Genomic DNA, 17,965 nt, shown 5'->3' on the forward strand with positions numbered 1-17,965 from the left:
ACGCCATGCTTTTTTCGGGGGTGTGGGTCCCAGCCCCTGCACTCCCTGCCCCTGCAGGTACTACCGCATAGCGGCATTTACCCACCACTCCTACAGCATGCAGGCGGCAGATGTGCTCTACGACTGTCTGCCCCTGTACCACTCGGCAGGTACCACAGGGAAGCTTGGGCGGGGGAGGGGGCGGGGGATTGGGGACCCCTCATTGAGTTCACTCTCTGCAGGGAACATCATTGGCGTGGGTCAGTGTCTCATCTACGGGCTGACTGTGGTCCTCCGCAAGAAGTTTTCAGCCAGCCGCTTCTGGGATGACTGCGTCAAGTACAACTGCACGGTCAGGCCCCGCCCCCTCTCGCACCTCCAGCCCTCCGCCCACCCTCCCAAGTACATGGCTCTGAATGGCTGCCTCCCAGGGACTCGGTGGGGCTGGGAGGGGGCAGTCAGTGCTTCTGTGCTCAAGGCCCAGCCCGAGGCTAAACCTTCAACATGTAAACTCATTGGAACCTCACAGCTGCTTGGGAGCGTGCAAAGGCCTCATACCCGTTTTGCAGGTGGAGAAACTGAGGCTTTTAATTGGACACAGACTGCCTGAGATCCTTAAGGTGCTGCCTTCCCTACTCCCTGTGCCCCGAAGGTCTTCCCTGCTGGTGGCTGCAGGGAAATGGGTGCAGTCACCGCGCTGGGCTGGTTAAGGCCGCAAAGCCCAGGGCTTCCTGGTGGGATAAGCATGAAGCAGAGGTGGAGGGCATCCACTGTCCTGCAGAGCAGGTAGGGGTTAAGACAAATCCCTTCCTCTCCTCTCCCCTCCACAATGAGAGGAGAGCAGGCCGAGGATTTCAGTGTTGTGATGGGAGTGGAAATACAGGTGCCTAGTACCTTCCTCCAGGTGGAAGAAGGAGTGAGGAGGGGAGGGAAGGGGGTGTGTCCAGGGACTGGCAAATTGGCAGGTGCTGACCCCACCTTGAACAGGTGGGGCCCAGAGACATTCAGCCACTTGCCCAGATCACACAGCTGGACAGTGTGGGGGCTCTGGGCCGGGCATCCTGGGGGATCTCTCGGGGCGATGACTCTGCCCTGCTGTGCTTTTGAGGATTTTATGTTCTGCTTGGGGTGGTGGGGGTGGTCTGGGGAAAACTGCTAATCTGAATCTTGAAATAGAAGACAGTCCGTTTATTAACTTAACTCTTGAGAGTTGCAAATATACATAAATGTGGACAGAAAAGTTTAGGGGATTCCCAGGTATCCATCACTCGGCTCCAGAGGACATCAGATACCCTCTCCTGCCCCCTCCACGCCCCCAGCACATCCCTCCTTCTGTGTTGTTGTGAAGCAGCCCCAGATAGCAGCGTGTTTCCTGCATAGATATGTCAGTAAAACCTCTGAAAGCTGAGGATTGGTCTTTTTTTTTTTTTCAATTGAGGTGAAATTCACGTAAGATTAGCTTTTTTTTGTTTGTTTTCAATTTTTGAACTATTTAGTTTTATTTATTTATTTATTTTTTGGCCACGCCTCACGGCATGCGGGGGATGGAACCCGTGCCCGCTGCAGTGGAAGGGCGGAGTCTTAACCACTGGATCGCCAGGGAAGTCCCCAAGATTAGCTGTTTTAAAGTGGACACTTCAGTGGCACTTAGTCCATTTACAGTGTTGTACAGTCACCACCTCTATGTAGTTCCAGAACATTTCCGTCACCCCCAAAAGAACATGCTGTCCCCACTGGCAGTCATTCCCCGTCCCCCTTCCCCCAGCCCCTGGCAATGAATCTGCTTTCTGTCTCTGTGGGTTTGCCTGTTCTGGACATTTCTTATAAATGGGATCTCTGTGTGGCCTTTTGTGTCTGGTGAGGGCTGATTTTAAAACAAAAGATTTGGGACTTCCCTGGTGGCGCAGTGGTTAAGAATCCGCCTGCCAATGCAGGGGACATGGGTTCGATCCCTGGTTCGGGAAGATCCCACATGCCATGGGGCAACTAAGCCTGTGCACCACAACTACTGAGCCTGCACTCTAGAGCCCGGGAGCCACAGCTACTGAACCTGCGTGCCACAACTACTGAAGCCCGCGTGCCTAGAGCCCGTGCTCCATAACAAGAGAAGCCACCGCAGTGAGGAGCCCGTGCACTGCAACAGAGAGTAGCCCTCGCTCACCGCAACTAGAGAAAGCCCCCACACAGCAACAAAGACCCAACACAGCCAAAAATAAATAAATTAATTAATTAAAAAAAAATGAAACAAAAGATTTGAAAGCAGGGTCTCAAAGGATATTTGTACACCCATGTTCATAGCAGATTATTCACAATAAATAAAACATGGAAGCAATCCAAGTGTTCAGCAACAGAATGAATGGATAAGCAAAATGTGGTTCATCCCTACAGTGGAATATTATTGAGCCTTAAAAAGGAAGGAAGTTCTGACACAGGCTACAACATGGATGACTGTTGAGGACATTATGCTGAGTGAAATAAGCCAATTGCAAAAAGACAAATACTGCATGATTCCACTTATATTGGGTACTCACAGTAGCTAAAATCACAGACAGAAAGTAGGATGGTAGTTGCCAAGGCCAGGGGAGGGAGGATTGGGGAGTTAGTGTTTACTGGGTATAGAGTTTCAGATTTACAAGGTAAAAATATTTTGCGGGGGGAATTCCCTGGCAGTCTAGTGGTTAGGCCCCGGCACTCTCACTGCTGAGGGACTGGGTTCTATCCCTGGTCAGGGAACTAAAATCTCAGAAGTCACGTGGTGTGGCCAAAAAAAAAAAAAAAAATTTATGGGGATGGATAGTGGTGATGGCTGCTCAACAATGTGAATGTATTTAATACACTGAACTGTACCCTTAAAAATGGCTAAGATGGAAAAGAAATGGCTAAGATGGTAAATTTTATATTGTGTGTATTTTACCCCAATAAAAGATAGAGTCAGAAAGAAGGAAAAAAACCCACAAACACATAACCTCAGTATCATTATCCCAGCCAAAAAGTGCCAGTGATTTCTCAATTATCAGGAATCCGGACAGTGGCCTGATCCCCAGTGTTTCTACCATGTCAAAATATGGGGGGGGGGGTTGTTTCTGTATTTTTTTTTAAAATCAGTGTTTAGGTAAGACCCACACATTGCAACTAGTTGATGTTTCCTATAAGAATCCTTTCATCTGTAGGTGCCCCTTGTCTCTCCCTCATTCTCCTCCCACCCCTCCTTGTAATTTATTTATTGAAGAAATGAAGTTTGGCCTGTAGTGTTTTCCCAGTCTGGGTATTGCTGGGAGGTCCTTTGACATGCTTCTCTCTCCCTGGCACCTCCTGTACCTTGGGAATAGGGTCAAGCGTAGCGGGTTTTTTTGTTTAACTACTTTTTAAAATTGACATATAGTTAATTTATACAATGTTAGTTTCAGGTATACAGCAAGGTGATTCAGTTATATATATATATATATATATATATATATATATATATATATATATATATATAAACATTTTATATATATATATACTTTTTCAGGTTATTTTCCGTTTTCCATTATAGATTATTACAAGATATTGAATATAGTTCCCTGTGCTATACAGTAGGTCCTGTTGTTTATTTTATATATAGTAGTGTATATATGTTAATCCCAGACTCCTAATTTATCTCTCCCACCCATCCCCTTTGGTAACCTTAAGTTTGTGAGTCTATTTCTGTTTCATAAACAAGCTCATTTCTATCATTTTTTTTTTGGTGGTACGCGGGCCTCTCACAGTTGTGGCCTCGCCTGCTGTGGAGCAGAGGCTCCAGACGCGCGAGCTCAGCGGCCATGGCTCACGGGCCCAGCCGCTCCGTGGCATGTGGGATCTTCCCGGACCAGGGCACGAACCCGTGTCCCCTGCGTCGGCAGGCGGACTCTCAACCACTGCGCCACCAGGGAAGCCCCATTTCTATCATTTTTAAAGATTCCACATAGACGTGATATCACATGATACTTGTCTTTCTCTGTTTGACTTAGTTCTTTTTATATGATAATCTCTAGGTCGGTCCATGTTGCTGTAAATGGCATTATTTCATTCTTTTTTATGGCTGAGTAATATCCCATTGTATATATATGTACCACATCTTCTTTATCCATTTCTCTGTCAGTGGACATTTAGGTTGCTTCCATGTTTTGGCTACTGTAAATAGTGCTGCTATGAACATTGGGGTGCATGTATCTTTTCTAGTGAAGAGTTTTGTCCAGATATATGCCCAGGAGTTGGATTGCAGGATCACATGGTAACTCTATGTTTAGTTTCTTGAGGAATCTCTATACTGTTCTCCGTAGTGGAAGCACAGCATCTCTCAACCACAGCAGTGTGGCTTTGGCCCTGCATCATTCTCTGTGGTGAGGACTGTCCTGTGCACTGTAGGTTATTTAACAGCATTTCTGGCCTAAAATCACTGGATGCCACTAGCACCGCACCTCGCAGCTGTGATAATTAAAAACGTTTCCAGACATTGTCTGGTCAGTCTGGTCTTGACTGTGGTTGAGAACCGCTGATCTAGATATTTGATCGCTTCAAGTTCTGCTTTTTTGGCAAGGGTTCCCTGTGGGTGATGTCATGTCCTCCACGAGGAGGCCTGTGGTGTCTGGCGGTCCCTCTCTTTGTCTTTGACATGTTGTGTTGCATCGGGCTTTGTTCACTGTCTCCGGGCCCCTGAAATTCCATTCTGTTTCCTTGAAGGGGTATTTCTGTGACCAAGAGAAGGCACTGAGGGGCTCTTTAAGGAGTAGAGGATGGAATCCTCAAAGGTCAAGTTTAACAAGGATGCCAAAAAGACTTAAGAGAGTGCGTTTGGGTTTAGAAATCCCATCTCATGGCTGGCTGTAGGATGGGGGAAACTGCGTGGCTGTTTTATTTGCAGCAGTGGGCATGGCCCAGATCAACTGCCCAGCCATCCTCATGGGAGGCAGCAGGCTGTAATCTAGAACTCCCCTTTTTTAGCGCATAGAGCAGATGGGCAGGCGACGGGTAAGTCAACCCATCATCCATCCATGGGTGTATAGTTCCTGTGTCTCCCCATACCCACTTGGGTGTGCACGTTTGGTGTACGAGGTCACCCTGACTCGGGAGTTGTAGTGGGGGTCCCAGGTTGACAATTCACTGCCAGCTTCTTTCCAGGTGCTGCCCTGCAGGCAGGAGGTCTCGGCTGGGGCACCTGGTGTCTGCCTCTCTGAGCTGACCTGAGCTGTCTTCCCTTCAGCCCTGGGTCTGTCCGAGGGTCCAGGCCAGAGTAAAGATCAGCTGTCTGGCTCTCAGTATGTAGATGTGGCCTCAGGGCCACAGGGTCATTGAAACCTTCAGCTGCCTCAACTGTGGCTGTGTTGTCCCTTCCCCAGCCTGGTTTCTGAAGAGGACATCTGCGAGCTGCTCAGAGTGTGGCTGTGTCTACCTGTGATGGTCTGGAGGGCAGCTATGTATTTAGGCAGGACTTTGTCAGTTGACAGGTAAAGCCAAAACCCTAAACCCAGCCCTAACCTGAATTCTGGCTTTCTTGAGGAAAGGGATTTATTAGCTTATGGAACCGAGGAGGCCACATGGTGGACAGCTTCAGGCACACCTTGATCAAGGAAGGCCCCCCCCCTCTCTTTCTTGTTTTCCTCTTCCTCTTGTTTTCTTCTTTCCTTAGTGGGTGGCTTCCTCCCCAGCCCTGCTTCTCCAGGAGTGTTCCCTGCAGTTCTAGTTGAGAAAGAGCCTGTCTTCCCACCAGTCCATTAAAAGTCTCAGGGCTGATTCTCATTGGCTTAGCTGTGGTCACATGCTTATCCTTGAACCAATCAGTGTCTGGGGATGGACTGGAATGATTGGCCAGGCCGTATGACTTGTTCTATCCTGGAGATGGGGTGGGCTGGGCCACACCCAAAGCACATGAGGGAGCCTGGGGGCAGAGGGAGAGAAACCATCAGGGTCTCTGATCTTGCCTTGCCTGGGGCTTGCTTCCTGGTCAGCAGCGGGTGATCTTGGGCCACCTGTGTCCCCTCTCTGGGTCTCAGTACCTTCCTCTCCAACATTGGAGTCTCAGGAAGATGAAACAGATGAGCTCTCTGCTTGGCTGGTAGTGAGTGCTCAGTGCACTCGTATTTATCAGATACTTATTAAGTCCTGCTCAAGGAATACCTCTCAGTGACAGTGACATTTGAGCCGAGACCTGAGGACCCAGGTGCATCTGGGGGAAGATTGTTCTAGGCAGAGGGCACAGTATGTGCAAAGGCCCTGAGGAGGAGACCCACGTGGCAGAGCCGAGTGAGCATAGGAGTCAGAAGGACAGGGGGCTGTGAGGGCGGCAGGGTCACATGGAATTGATCACAGGTCGAATTTTGTACTTCATCTAGTGAGTACTTTGAAGCTGTACTGATGGCCATGGTGGTTAATTCTGAACATGTAACTGCTTCATTGAGACTCTGGAGCCAGGATGCCCAGATACATAACAAATTTTACCACATTTTCAGCCTTGGTGGTTACTTACTGTCTGTGAACCTCAGTTTCTCCATCTGTAAAATGGGGAGGGTATCATTAAGAAGCCGTCCTGGAGATGAGGACTCAAGGGCACCTGGGGTATCTGGGACTTGACCCCAGTGGGTGGAGCCACAAGACAGGGAGAGAAGGAGCCCAGGGGGCGGTGCGGGGGGTGGGGGTGGGCAGTGAGTAGGTGACTCCATGGGCAACTGGGGCTGGGTCCCTGCTGTGACTTCAGGGAGGCAGTGAAGAGCATGCATCTGAGAGTGGTCCCACCCCAGGATCAGGACTGTGGGCGCCCCGAGCTCAGATGGTTGGGGCTCTGGGGAACAGTGTAGAGCACATCGCCTCTGGGCTGAGGGTTGCCCTGTGGAGTGTCAACGCCACGGCTCACCTTCCTGCCTGCGTGCACCACACGTGGTGTCCCCAGAAAGCAGCAGAGGGGATAGAGGGACCGCTGGAGGGGCATGGGGGACGCGATGCATCCACTCAGATGGAAGGAGTGTTGGGGATTGAGGGAATGGATAGGCCTGGTCTGTTTCCTTGCTATTATCATCTTTAAGGCCGTTTTGTTCCTAGCGCCCAGGTTGGAGTGGGGGCGGTCGCTGGGTCTGGGGGTCTCTGGCCCGCCTCCACCCCCAGCCGGCTCCTCTCTGCTCCAGCGCAGGCGCCCACTGCTCACTTCCCACCCACCTAGGTGGTCCAGTACATCGGGGAGATCTGCCGCTACCTGTTGAAACAGCCGGTGAGCGAGGCAGAAGGGCGGCACCGCGTGCGCCTGGCGGTGGGCAACGGGTTGCGGCCAGCCATCTGGGAGGAGTTCACGGAGCGCTTCGGCGTGCGCCAGGTCGGCGAGTTCTACGGAGCCACCGAGTGCAACTGCAGCATCGCCAACATGGACGGGAAGGTGGGCGTGGGCGGGGCGGCCCGGCCCGGGCAGGTCTCGGGGTTCAGGGATCACTGCTACATATGCCTCGCCGGCCCCGTGTCCCCAAAGAACAGCCTGGATTATGGTGGGCAGTTCGGCCAGGGCACTCGGATGCTTTCTTCTGGCTTGTCCAGTCATGTGACTGTCGCCCCTGAGTTCAAATTCACAGCGTGACTGTGTTGCCCTGGGCAATCACCTCAGCCTTTCTGAGCCTCAATTTGTAGCAGTGGAGGTGGCAGGGGAGAGCAAGGCTCTGGGGGGTCCAGGGCCAGAAATGGGGTGCTGATCTCCTCCTACTGGGCAAGTCACTCAGACTCCTTGGGTCTTCCTTTCCTTCTCTGTAAATGGGGTTAACAACTTATCAGGTTTGTTCTAATCACCCAACATCACGAGCTCAGCACAGCACCCCTTCCCCGTGCAGTAGGCACTCTGCAAACAGATGCTTTTATGATTAATAATTATTATCTCCACTCTGCCCTCTCAGGACCCTCCTTCTCCCTTATTAAGCCCTTCCCATCCAAAGTCAGGAACAGAGAACGAGAAGAATAATACATCGCCCTAGGGGGCAGGGGTTCTTTCTGTCTCTCGCTGCTGGGTCCCCAGCACCTGAGGGCAAGGCACAGTCCCCACCGCGCACATCTGTTGAATGGACAGCCCCAGAGCACACTCTGGCCGTACCAGCAGAGGTTGCCGCTCTAACAAATACACCCAACCGTGTGCAGCGGCAGAAACCCGTCAGGCCTTTCTGCTCATAGAACTGAGCCAGGCAGGGTGACATGCAGTGGGCAGCGGGCAGAAGCTCTGCCAGTGTCCCTACATGGCTTCAGGATCACTTTGGCCATCCACTTCCTGCCAGCCTGGAAAGTTTTAAGGACCAGGAAGTGGCGGCCGGCTGGCAGGTCTCCTCACATGACTGCAAAGGAGGCTGGGAAGGTGGGAGAGGGGGGCACGATTCCTGGCAGGATGCTGCACTTAATACCCCCCTCTCTCAGATCATCCAAGGTCACAGAGTTGGGTGACACTAGGGAGTGCTAATTGCAGGCCCGGGGGCAGGAGAGGCAAGGTGTGTGTGTGTGGGGGGGAGGACACCGTGTCACCCCGGGGCTCCTCGTTGACTCGGCTGGCCGCATCCCAGGTCGGCTCCTGTGGCTTCAACAGCCGCATCCTGCCCAATGTGTACCCCATCCGACTGGTGAAGGTCAATGAGGACACCATGGAACTACTGCGGGATGCCCAGGGCCTCTGCATCCCATGCCAGGCCGGTGAGCAGGGTCCCGCCCAGTCCCGCGGGGAGCCGGGGCCCCCCGCCTCCTGCCCGCCCAGCACAGCCCGAGCGCCGCCTCCTCCCTAGGGGAGCCCGGCCTCCTCGTGGGCCAGATCAACCAGCAAGACCCTCTGCGTCGCTTCGATGGCTACATCAGCGAGAGCGCCACGAGCAGGAAGATCACCCACAGCGTCTTCCGCAAGGGGGACAGTGCCTACCTCTCAGGTGTGCAGACCCTGGGGGCCGGCCACAGGGATGGCAGGTCGCCGTCTTACCTCCCTATCTCCTCTCCTCTCTGCCAGGCGATGTGCTGGTGATGGACGAGCTGGGCTATATGTACTTCCGGGACCGTAGCGGGGACACCTTCCGCTGGCGTGGGGAGAACGTCTCCACCACTGAGGTGGAGGGCGTGCTGAGTCGCCTGCTGGGCCAGACAGACGTGGCTGTGTACGGGGTGGCCGTGCCAGGCAAGCTGGGGGCTCTGGGGGTGGTTCTAGGGTCCTGGGAGCAGCCCTGGAGGAGCCCAGCCAGGAGGAGCTTGGAGGTACAGGTACCCTTGTAGGCAGGACCTAAAGCAGTGCACAACCTGGACAACTGCACCCGACAGGGTGGCGGCCTGGGTCTGGAATCTCTCCTCGTGCCTGATGTTGAGCCTCAGTTTCCTCATCCAGAAAATGGGCTCATGAAATCAGCCGTGGCTCAGGGCTGCAGGGAGTGCAGCAGGAGCTCCATAAAATGTTTGCTGCTTTGGCGAGCATTATTCCAGGGGGAAGGGACTGGAGGTCAGAAGCCAGGGGCCACCGTTGGAGGGTGGATCTGGTCCCATGGAGGGGCGAAGGGTGGTGGTCTCAGCCAAACCTCTGTCTCCAGGGGTGGAGGGCAAAGCAGGCATGGCGGCCATTGCGGACCCCCACGGCCAGCTGAGCCCCAATGCCCTGTACCAGGAGCTGCAGAAGGTGCTGGCACCCTACGCACGGCCCATCTTCCTGCGCCTCCTGCCCCAGGTGGACACCACAGGTGCGGCCCCCTGTCTCTTCGTGTATCCATCTGTCTTTTAGTTCCTCAGTCATTTACTTATTTGTCCTAGTTCAGTCCCTGTGCCAGGTCCGACGTAATGGTTCATGGCCAGCCGGCACTGTGGGCCAAGCCCTTTTCTTGTTTTATTTACATACTTATTTCTTTCTGTTTCTCACTCGCACTCCCACTGGGTATCCTGCAGTATTGGGTGCATTTCTTTATATTCAGCATTTTTTCTGATGACTAGGAAATTTGAGCAAATCATCTCACACCTCTGAGGTTTCCTCTGCTGTAAATCACCCTTCGTATCTTTGACCCGTCTTTGTATTGCCTCATCTTTCTTTGTGATTTACGGAAATTTCCCGTAATAGTCTAGATGTTAATTCCTTAGTGGTTTCAGACCTTCTACATCTCTTCTGTTTTGGAATCTCTTAACTCTGTCCATGGTGCCCTTTATTGAAAAGAAGCCTCTAATTTTGATACAAACTTAAACACCACCGCCACTACCGCCTCTGCTTTTTCAATTTTGTGGTTTGTGCTTTTGGAAGGCAGCTATGCTCACCACTCTGCCACCAATGCACACAGGTTTGTGCTTTTGAAGTTTCATTTGAAAGGAAAAAAAACTTTCCCAACTCTAGAGCACACAGAGATTCTCCCTCCATTTTTTGCTACCAACCCTAACCCTGTCTTTCACAAAACCCTTCTTTAATAGTCTACCGCAGGGAGTGCAAACTTTTTCTTAAAGTCCCAGATGGTAAATATTTTCAGTTGTGGGCCACAGCCTCTGCAGCAATAATTCAGCTCTGCAGCTGTAGGGCAAAAGCAATAGTAAACAGTGTGTACGTGAATGGGCGTGGCCCACCTCGAATGGTGGGCCGAATCTGGCCTGTGGGGTGGGCCATGGGCCTATAAGTTGCTGACTCCTGACCTACTGTGTGACAGAGCCAGCCCTGTCACCTTCTTGGTCTTGTGGGGGGTCGGCACGTGACCAGGCAGGGGGTACACAGAGTTTCAGGCCATGATGAGGGTGGTCAGGGAGGCCTCCCTGGGGGAGAGGGCATGAAGCTGAGATGCAAAGGGCAGGGGGGAGTCAGGCAGGCAAAATGGGGAAGAATGTTCCTAGCAGAGGCCTCTTCAGAGGCCTGGAGATGCAGGACAGGATGGCGAGTTGAGGGAGGGGGGATTCCTGGGACCCCCCCTGCCGAGTCCCCATCCCACCCCCACTTCCACCCCCACCCCCATCCCCACAGGCACCTTCAAGATTCAGAAGACGAGGCTGCAGCACGAGGGCTTCGACCCACGCCAGACCTCAGACCGGCTCTTCTTCCTGGACCTGAAGCAGGGCCACTACCTGCCTCTGGATCAGGGTGTCTACACCCGCATCTGTTCGGGCGCCTTCTCCCTCTGACGCTCTTCCTCGGCCCACCAGAGACTTTGCACCAGGCCCAGCAAGCGAGGGGGGCTTGAGCCAGACAGCCCTGCCCTGTCCTGGGGGCAGAGAAACTGGATCCCAGGAGGAGCCTGTATTTCCCGCCTTCACCCTCCTCCTCTCCCCCTCTGGTTGCCCCCCTGCCTGTCCTCCACTCCTGTGTCTGTGTGTGTGTCTGTCTCTGCGCCCTGCTTCTCGGCCTCCCTCCTGTCCCTGACTGCCCTCACCTCTCTCCTCCATCTTTCCTCCCCTGCCCTCTTCCTGCCGAAAGTAGAACAGACATTTCCTGGGAGCTGGGGTCTGTGCGGAGGCCCAGCTGCCTTGGGGGCCTCCGCGGGTCCTCCCCACTGGGTGGTAAACCCGAGTGGGGCCTCTCCACCTCCCTCTCAGCTGTGCCTTAACAAGGCCCACCCAGCCCAGACCTCCCTAGGCTGCTAGATTCCTGGACGTTGTAGCACTGCATGAGCTCCAGGCAGGCCCTCCACTCTCCTTGCCGAACTGAGGAGCCGGGGGTGTCTGCCTGGCCAGCCCGGGAGCAGGGGGGCCTCGGCCAGGGGTGCAGGTCAACGGGAAATTTCTCCCTGGCCGGACCAATTGCCTTTTGCACTTCCTATCCCTGGTGGGTCTCCCTTGCCTTGCCTGCCCTTCCTGATACCCCAGAAACTTCTGGAACTGACTGTGACCACTTGGATGTTTCCCCTGCCCAGATGTCCCTGTTCAGGCGTCTCCACGGAGCTTCTGCTGGAGGGGCCCTGAAGATGGCTCTGGGGGGCTGCTCGGCCCACTGCTCAGACGCTCACCCTGGCAGAGGCCTCTTGGGGATCCTACCTGGTGTGGCTGCTGGAGGGACACACGGGGGTGGCAGCAGTGGGGTTGGGAGAAGCCTCCAGGCCAGGGGTGGCGTCTGAGATGGCCTCTTGGGCCTCAGGCGTTCCAGCCTATTGAACGTCCCGCTAGCCTTGCTGGTGAGAGCTCGGACCCTGGGTTGGTGACATCCTGAGACAACCCTGCCAGGATGGCTCGGACATCCCCATCAGCTTCGTCGATGGCTCAGCCTGGACACCCACCGTTGGGGCCTGCCACCCAAACTGCCCCTCTGTCCCTGCCTCCGGCAGCACCGTCCCGCACCTAGAACAGCAAGGCCAGTAGCAGGTGACCCCATGCTGTTTTGCACGGGCCTTTCTAAGCACTGAGATTTTGTTTCCTAGCTGAATTTAAGAAATAAACCTGCAGAGTGTCTGGTGCCTGATGGGAACTCAGTCACTCACCGTTTGTCCCCACGTGGCCCAGAACCCTGTCAGTTTTAGGCCTCTCACCGCGGAACACACAGTCACCAGACATGAGCAAAACACACTCAGCCTTTACTTACAGCTCCTGTTGCCTCTTCTCCAACCTGCAAGGCTTCAGGGGTCTGGGGATGGGGGGCGGGGGGGGGCACATGGGTTAGCGTTCTTGCCACCTCCCTGCAGCCTCCGGGTCCTCCCATAGCCCCGTGCTGACCTTGGTGGTCCCGGGAGAGGGACAGCCTATCTGGCTTGGGTTCCGGCAGGTGCACAGGATGGCCGGGGACAGAGGGTGTGTCCTGGCATGTCCGGCTGCCCCAGGAAGGGAGCCCCTCTGTGTGTGGGGTCAGCACGTAAGGCCATAGCTCTGGGCGAGAACCACTGAGCCTGCAAGGGTAGCTGCCTGAGATGGGATTTGAACCCAGGACATTGAGCTCCAGAGTTCATACTCTCAGCTCCCACCATCAGCTGTCCCCCCTCCAGAATTATAATGTCTGTCTCGTCTCCATTTCAAGGGACAGAGGAAGAAAGTCTTATGACAACGGAGCATTTGCTAGCAGGGAGCACCCAGGGGGTGACCCTGGGGTTGGATGGGGGGTGGATGAGTCCTTGGCCAGCTCAAGGATGGATGAACCATTGATGTGTGGAGCTGGTCCTTGGCTGCCCACACTGCAAAGAGGGGGATGTAAGGTATAGCCTCTGAGATGCCCAGTGAGGGTGGGAGAAGGATCTGGTGCTGGTGGGGATGGAGCTTCCCTGGTGTGTCGATAAGCAAGTGTATTCTGGGTAACATCCCTTCAGACATCCAACCACCTCCAAAGGTATCATCATGGTCCCCGTTGTACCGATGAGGAAACTGAAGGCACAGGGAGGGGAATGAACTCATTGTCAGGGGCTCTGGTGAGAAAGTGGCCCAGTGGGGACCTTTCTCATTGCAAAGCCTGTGACGCTAGTTGCAGCAGTGTAAGAAGTTCTCTCCAGACCAGCAAGAAAATAATCCTGATGTCTCTTAGGATCAGGGTCTGCGTTTGTTTGCTTTTTAATAGGGGACTTCCCTGGTGGCGTAATGGTTAAGAATCTGCCTACCAATGCAGGCAACACGGGTTCAATCCCTGGTTCGGGAAGATCCCACATGCCGCAGGGCAACTAAGCCCGTGCGCCACAACTACTGAGGCTGCGCTCTAGAGCCCGTGCTCCGCAGCAAGAGACGCCACCACAATGAGAAGCCTGTGCACCGCAATGAAGGGTAGCCACGGCTCGCTGCAACTAGAGAAAGCCCGAGTGCAGCAACGAAGACCCAACGCAGCCAAAAATAAATAAACTTATTAAAAATAATAAAATTAATAGATTTTACTTATTAGGGCAGTTTTAGGTTTACAGGAAAATGAGTGGAAAATACAGAGTTCCCATATACCCTCTCACCTCTGCGCCACTGTTTGCACTATAATTAACATCTGGCATTAGTGGGCTACATTTGTCACACTTGATGAGCTAATGTAGATACATTATTATTAAGCCAAGTCCGCAGTTTACATTAGGGTTCCTTCTGTTATACATTCTGTGGGTTTCAACAATTGCATAAAGACATGCATCCACTGTTACAGTATCACAAAGAGTAGTTTCTCTTGCCCTAAAATTCCCATGTTCCATCTCTTCATTCCTCCTACCCCAACCCCTGATCTTTTTACTGTCTCCACAGTTTTGCCTTTTCCAGAGTGTCATGGACTTGGAATCACACGATGTGTAACCTTTTCAGACTGGCTTCTCTCAGCAAGATGCATTTGATGTTCCTCTATGCCTTCTCGTGGCTTGATAGCTCTGTATTTTTTATACCAAATGAGAAGCTCTGTGACTTGCCCCCGGGACCCTCGGTAAATCAGGAAGAGAGCTAGGATCCGAAGGTGCTGTGCCCTGAGCCTCTCCTTTTTGGAGGGGCCCTGGAAGGATGTGCACAGAGGGGATGTCTTTATTTGTGATGTGGGAAGAAAAACGCCCCAGCCTGGCATTGGCAAGTACACTGTGAGAGGCAGGGGCTGAGAAGTGCATGAAGGACCAGGAAGGAGCAGCAGCTGCCCGAGAGGGCACATGGAGGAGGGGAGTTGGGGGCCAAGAGCTTCCTGAGGACGGGCGGCTGCAGGCTGAATCCCTGCCCCACACCCCTTGAGGGTCTCCATCACTCTGGGGAAGGTTCCAGGCTCTGGCTAGCACTGTCATCCTGCAGGCATTTTTCCTTGTACCACAGATGGTTGTTTCCAGCCTGTGTCTGGCCTCAGTGCCTTTGCTCCTGCTGTCTCATGTGCCTGAATCACTGGTTTATTTTTTAAGTGAGCTATTATTCATATACCATAAAATGCACCCTCTTAAAATGTGCAACTTAGGGCTTCCCTGGTGGCGCAGTGGTTAGGAGTCCGCCTGCCAATGCAGGGGACATAGGTTCGAGTCCTGGTCGGGGAGGATCCCACATGCCGCGGAGCAGCAGAGCCCATGCGCCGCAACTACTGAAGCCCGTGCTCCACAACTACTGAAGCCCGCGTGCCTGAAGCCCGTGCTCCACAACAGGAGAAGCCACCGCACTGAGAAGCCCGCGCACCGCAACGAAGAGTAGCCCCCACTGGCAGCAACTAGAGAAAGCCCACGCACAGCAATGAAGACCTAACGCAGCCAAAAATAAAAATAAGATGAAATAAATTTAAAATATAAGTAAAAAAAACATTTAAAATGTGCAACTTAGTGGCTTCTAGTATATTCACAAGGTTATACAACTGTCCCCTCTGTCTAGTTCCAGAATATTTTCATCACCCCAAAAGGAGATCTCATGTCCCTTAGAAGTCACTCCCCGTTCCCCTTCCCCAGCCTCTGGCAAGTACTACTTTCTGTCTCTACGGATACGTTTTAGACATTCCATAGAAATGAAATCATATATGTGGCCTTTGGCGTCTCACTTATTTCACTCAGTATGTTTTTAAGATTCATCCAAGTTGTAGCTCATTCCTTTTTATGGCCAAACAATATACCATTGTAAAGAGAGACCACATTTTGTTTAACCATTCACCAGGTGATGGACACTGAGTTATTTCCACTTTTTGGCTATCGTGAGTAATGCTGCTGTGACCATTCACACAAATGTTTTTTGTGCGAACATGTCTTGAATTCTCTTGGGTATAAACCTAGGTGTGGAAGTGCTAGGTCACACGGTAACTCTATGTTTAATCTTTTGAGGAACAGCCAGACTGTTTTCCAAAGTGACTGCATCATTTTATATCCCCACCAGCAGCAGTGTGTGAGTTTACAATTTCCCACACCCTAATCAGCACTACTTGTTTCATTATTGTAGTCATTCTAGTAGGTATGAAGTGATATCTCATTGTAGTTTTATTTTAATTAATTAATTAATTTTTTTGCGGTATGCGGGCCTCTCACTGTTGTGGCCTCTCTCGTTGCGGAGCACAAGCTCCGGACGCGCAGGCTCAGTGGCCATGGCTCACGGGCCCAGCCGCTCCGCGGCATGTGGGATCTTCCCACTCAACCACTGCACCATCAGGGAAGCCCCTCATTGTAGTTTTGATTTGCATCTCCCTGAGGGCTAATAAACAGGACATCTTTTCATGTGCTTATTGGCCATTTGTATACCTTCTTTGGAGAAGTGTCTATTCGGACCCTTTGCCCAATTTTTAATTCGGTTGTCTATTTGGAGTTGTAAGAGTTCTTAATATATTCTGTATACTAAACCCTTATAAGATATATGATTTGCAAATTTCTCCCATCCCATGGGTTGTCTTTTCACTCTTTTGGTAGTATCCTTTGAAACACAGAAGGTTTTCATTTTTATGAAGTCCAGTTTATGTATTTGTCTTTTGTTGCTCATGCTTTTGGAATCATTGTCTAACCCAAGGACAGAAAGGTTTTTTGCATTTGTTTTCTTCTAAGAATTTTTTAGTTTTAGCTCTGATATTCAGGTCTTTGACCCATTTAAATTTTTGTATATGGCAGGAGGTATGGATCTGTATTCGTTTTCTACTGCTGCTGTAACAAATCACCACAAATTTACTGGCTTAAAATAATGCCAATTATAGCTTTGAAGGTGAGAAGTCAGAAATGGATCTTACTTGACTAAAATCAAGGTTTGGCAGGGCTGCATTCCTTCTGGAGCTTCTGAGAGAATCCATTTCCTTGCCTTGTGCAGCACTTAGATACCGCCAATATTCCTTGGCTCGTGGCCTCTTCCTCCATCTTCAAAGCCAGCAACAGTGGGTTGAGTCTTTTTCATGCTGTCAATTCTCTGGTCCTCCTTCTTTTATTTTTAGTGACCTCTGTGAGTACATTATGCTCATCCAGGTAATCTCTTTTAAGGACAGCTGATTAGCAACCTAATTCCATCTGCAACCTTAATTCCCCCCTGCCAAGTAACCTAACATATTCACAGGTTTCGGGAATTACAGTGTGGACACCTTAGCGGGGGGACCATCATTCTGCCTACTACAAGGTTCAACTTCATTCCTTTTTTTAAAAAAAATATATTTGTTTTCTTTTTTGCCTGCACCATGCAGCATGTGGGATCTTAGTTCCCCGACCAGGGATCGAACCCATGCCCCCACGTTGGGAGCAGGGTCTTAACCACTGGACCGCCAGGGAAGTCCTTCAACTTCATTTCTTTTGCATATGACTGTCTAACTGTCACACCATTTGTTGAAAAGACTATTCTTTTCCCATTGAATGGTTCTGGCACCCTTGTTGAAGATCCACTGACCAAAGACATACAGTTTGTTGTTGCTGTTTTCCATCTCAGTTCTATTCTATTGATATATATGTCTATCCTTATGTCAGTACCACACTGTTTGGTCACTGTAGCTTGCAGTAAGTTTGAAATCAAGAAGTGTGAGTCCTCCAACTTAGTTCTTTTTCCAGATTGGTTGGCTATTCGGGGTCCTTGCAATTCCATGTGAATTTTGGGGTCAGCTTGTCAATATCTACAAAAAAGGCTCTCAGAATTTTGATAGGGATCGCATTGTAGCTATAGACTAATTGGCTGAGTGTTGCTATCTTAACAATATGAAATCTTCCAACCCATGAACATTGGATGTTTTTCCATTGACTTAGATCATCTTTCAACTTTTTTCAGCTAAGTTTTATAGTTTTCAGTGTACAAGTCTTGCACCTCTTTTGCTAAACTTATTAAGCATTTTATTCTTGTTGATGCTACTGTAAATGGAATTGTTTTCTTGCTACTTCTTCTAAAGATGCACTACCTATGCAAATCTCATTGCACTTACTACACTCTCCTAAACTCTCTGCTTCTGAGACGTGGTCCAGCTGCCTTGACCCACCAGGCCTCCTGCCCCTTCCAGGCCTCCCTGCCCATGTTATTTCCTGAATATTCTATCTTATCAGCCAAGGCCCATTTGCCTCAGTCTGGTAGCTTCTCCAGGCAAGAGCCAAGGGTGGAGGCCTCTCTGAGTCCTCAGAGAGACACAGAGGTCTCCAGAGAGAATATGCAGGAGAAATTCAACAAGTGTATTTTCAGCCCCTACACTGTGCCATAATTCAGGGGGCTTTGGAGGATTCGGTGAACATAACAAATATCCCTGTCC

General features: G+C 51.5%; 1 protein-coding gene across 8 annotated transcripts in view; it reads left to right on the top strand.

Annotated features, from left to right (window-relative positions):
- Positions 1–12,423, top strand: part of SLC27A1 (solute carrier family 27 member 1) — a 32,612-nt gene extending 20,189 nt beyond the window's left edge. For 5 of the 8 annotated variants that reach the window (XM_079917925.1, XM_079917922.1, XM_079917923.1 and 2 more), the window contains 8 exons: positions 34–149; positions 222–331; positions 7,154–7,363; positions 8,520–8,646; positions 8,736–8,873; positions 8,951–9,115; positions 9,519–9,665; positions 10,916–12,423. In XM_079917925.1, coding sequence (XP_079774051.1) covers positions 34–149; positions 222–331; positions 7,154–7,363; positions 8,520–8,646; positions 8,736–8,873; positions 8,951–9,115; positions 9,519–9,665; positions 10,916–11,073 — 1,171 coding nt within the window. In that variant the 3' untranslated portion in view covers positions 11,074–12,423. The remainder of the gene's footprint in view (positions 1–33; positions 150–221; positions 332–7,153; positions 7,364–8,519; positions 8,647–8,735; positions 8,874–8,950; positions 9,116–9,518; positions 9,666–10,915) is intronic. The other 3 variants (XM_079917920.1, XM_079917921.1, XM_079917926.1) reach the window with 3 other exon arrangements.
- Positions 12,424–17,965: the final 5,542 nt, after the last annotated feature.

The sequence above is a fragment of the Stenella coeruleoalba genome (genome assembly GCF_951394435.1).
Source record: "Stenella coeruleoalba genome assembly, chromosome: 3".
NCBI classification, from domain to species: Eukaryota; Metazoa; Chordata; class Mammalia; order Artiodactyla; family Delphinidae; genus Stenella; species Stenella coeruleoalba.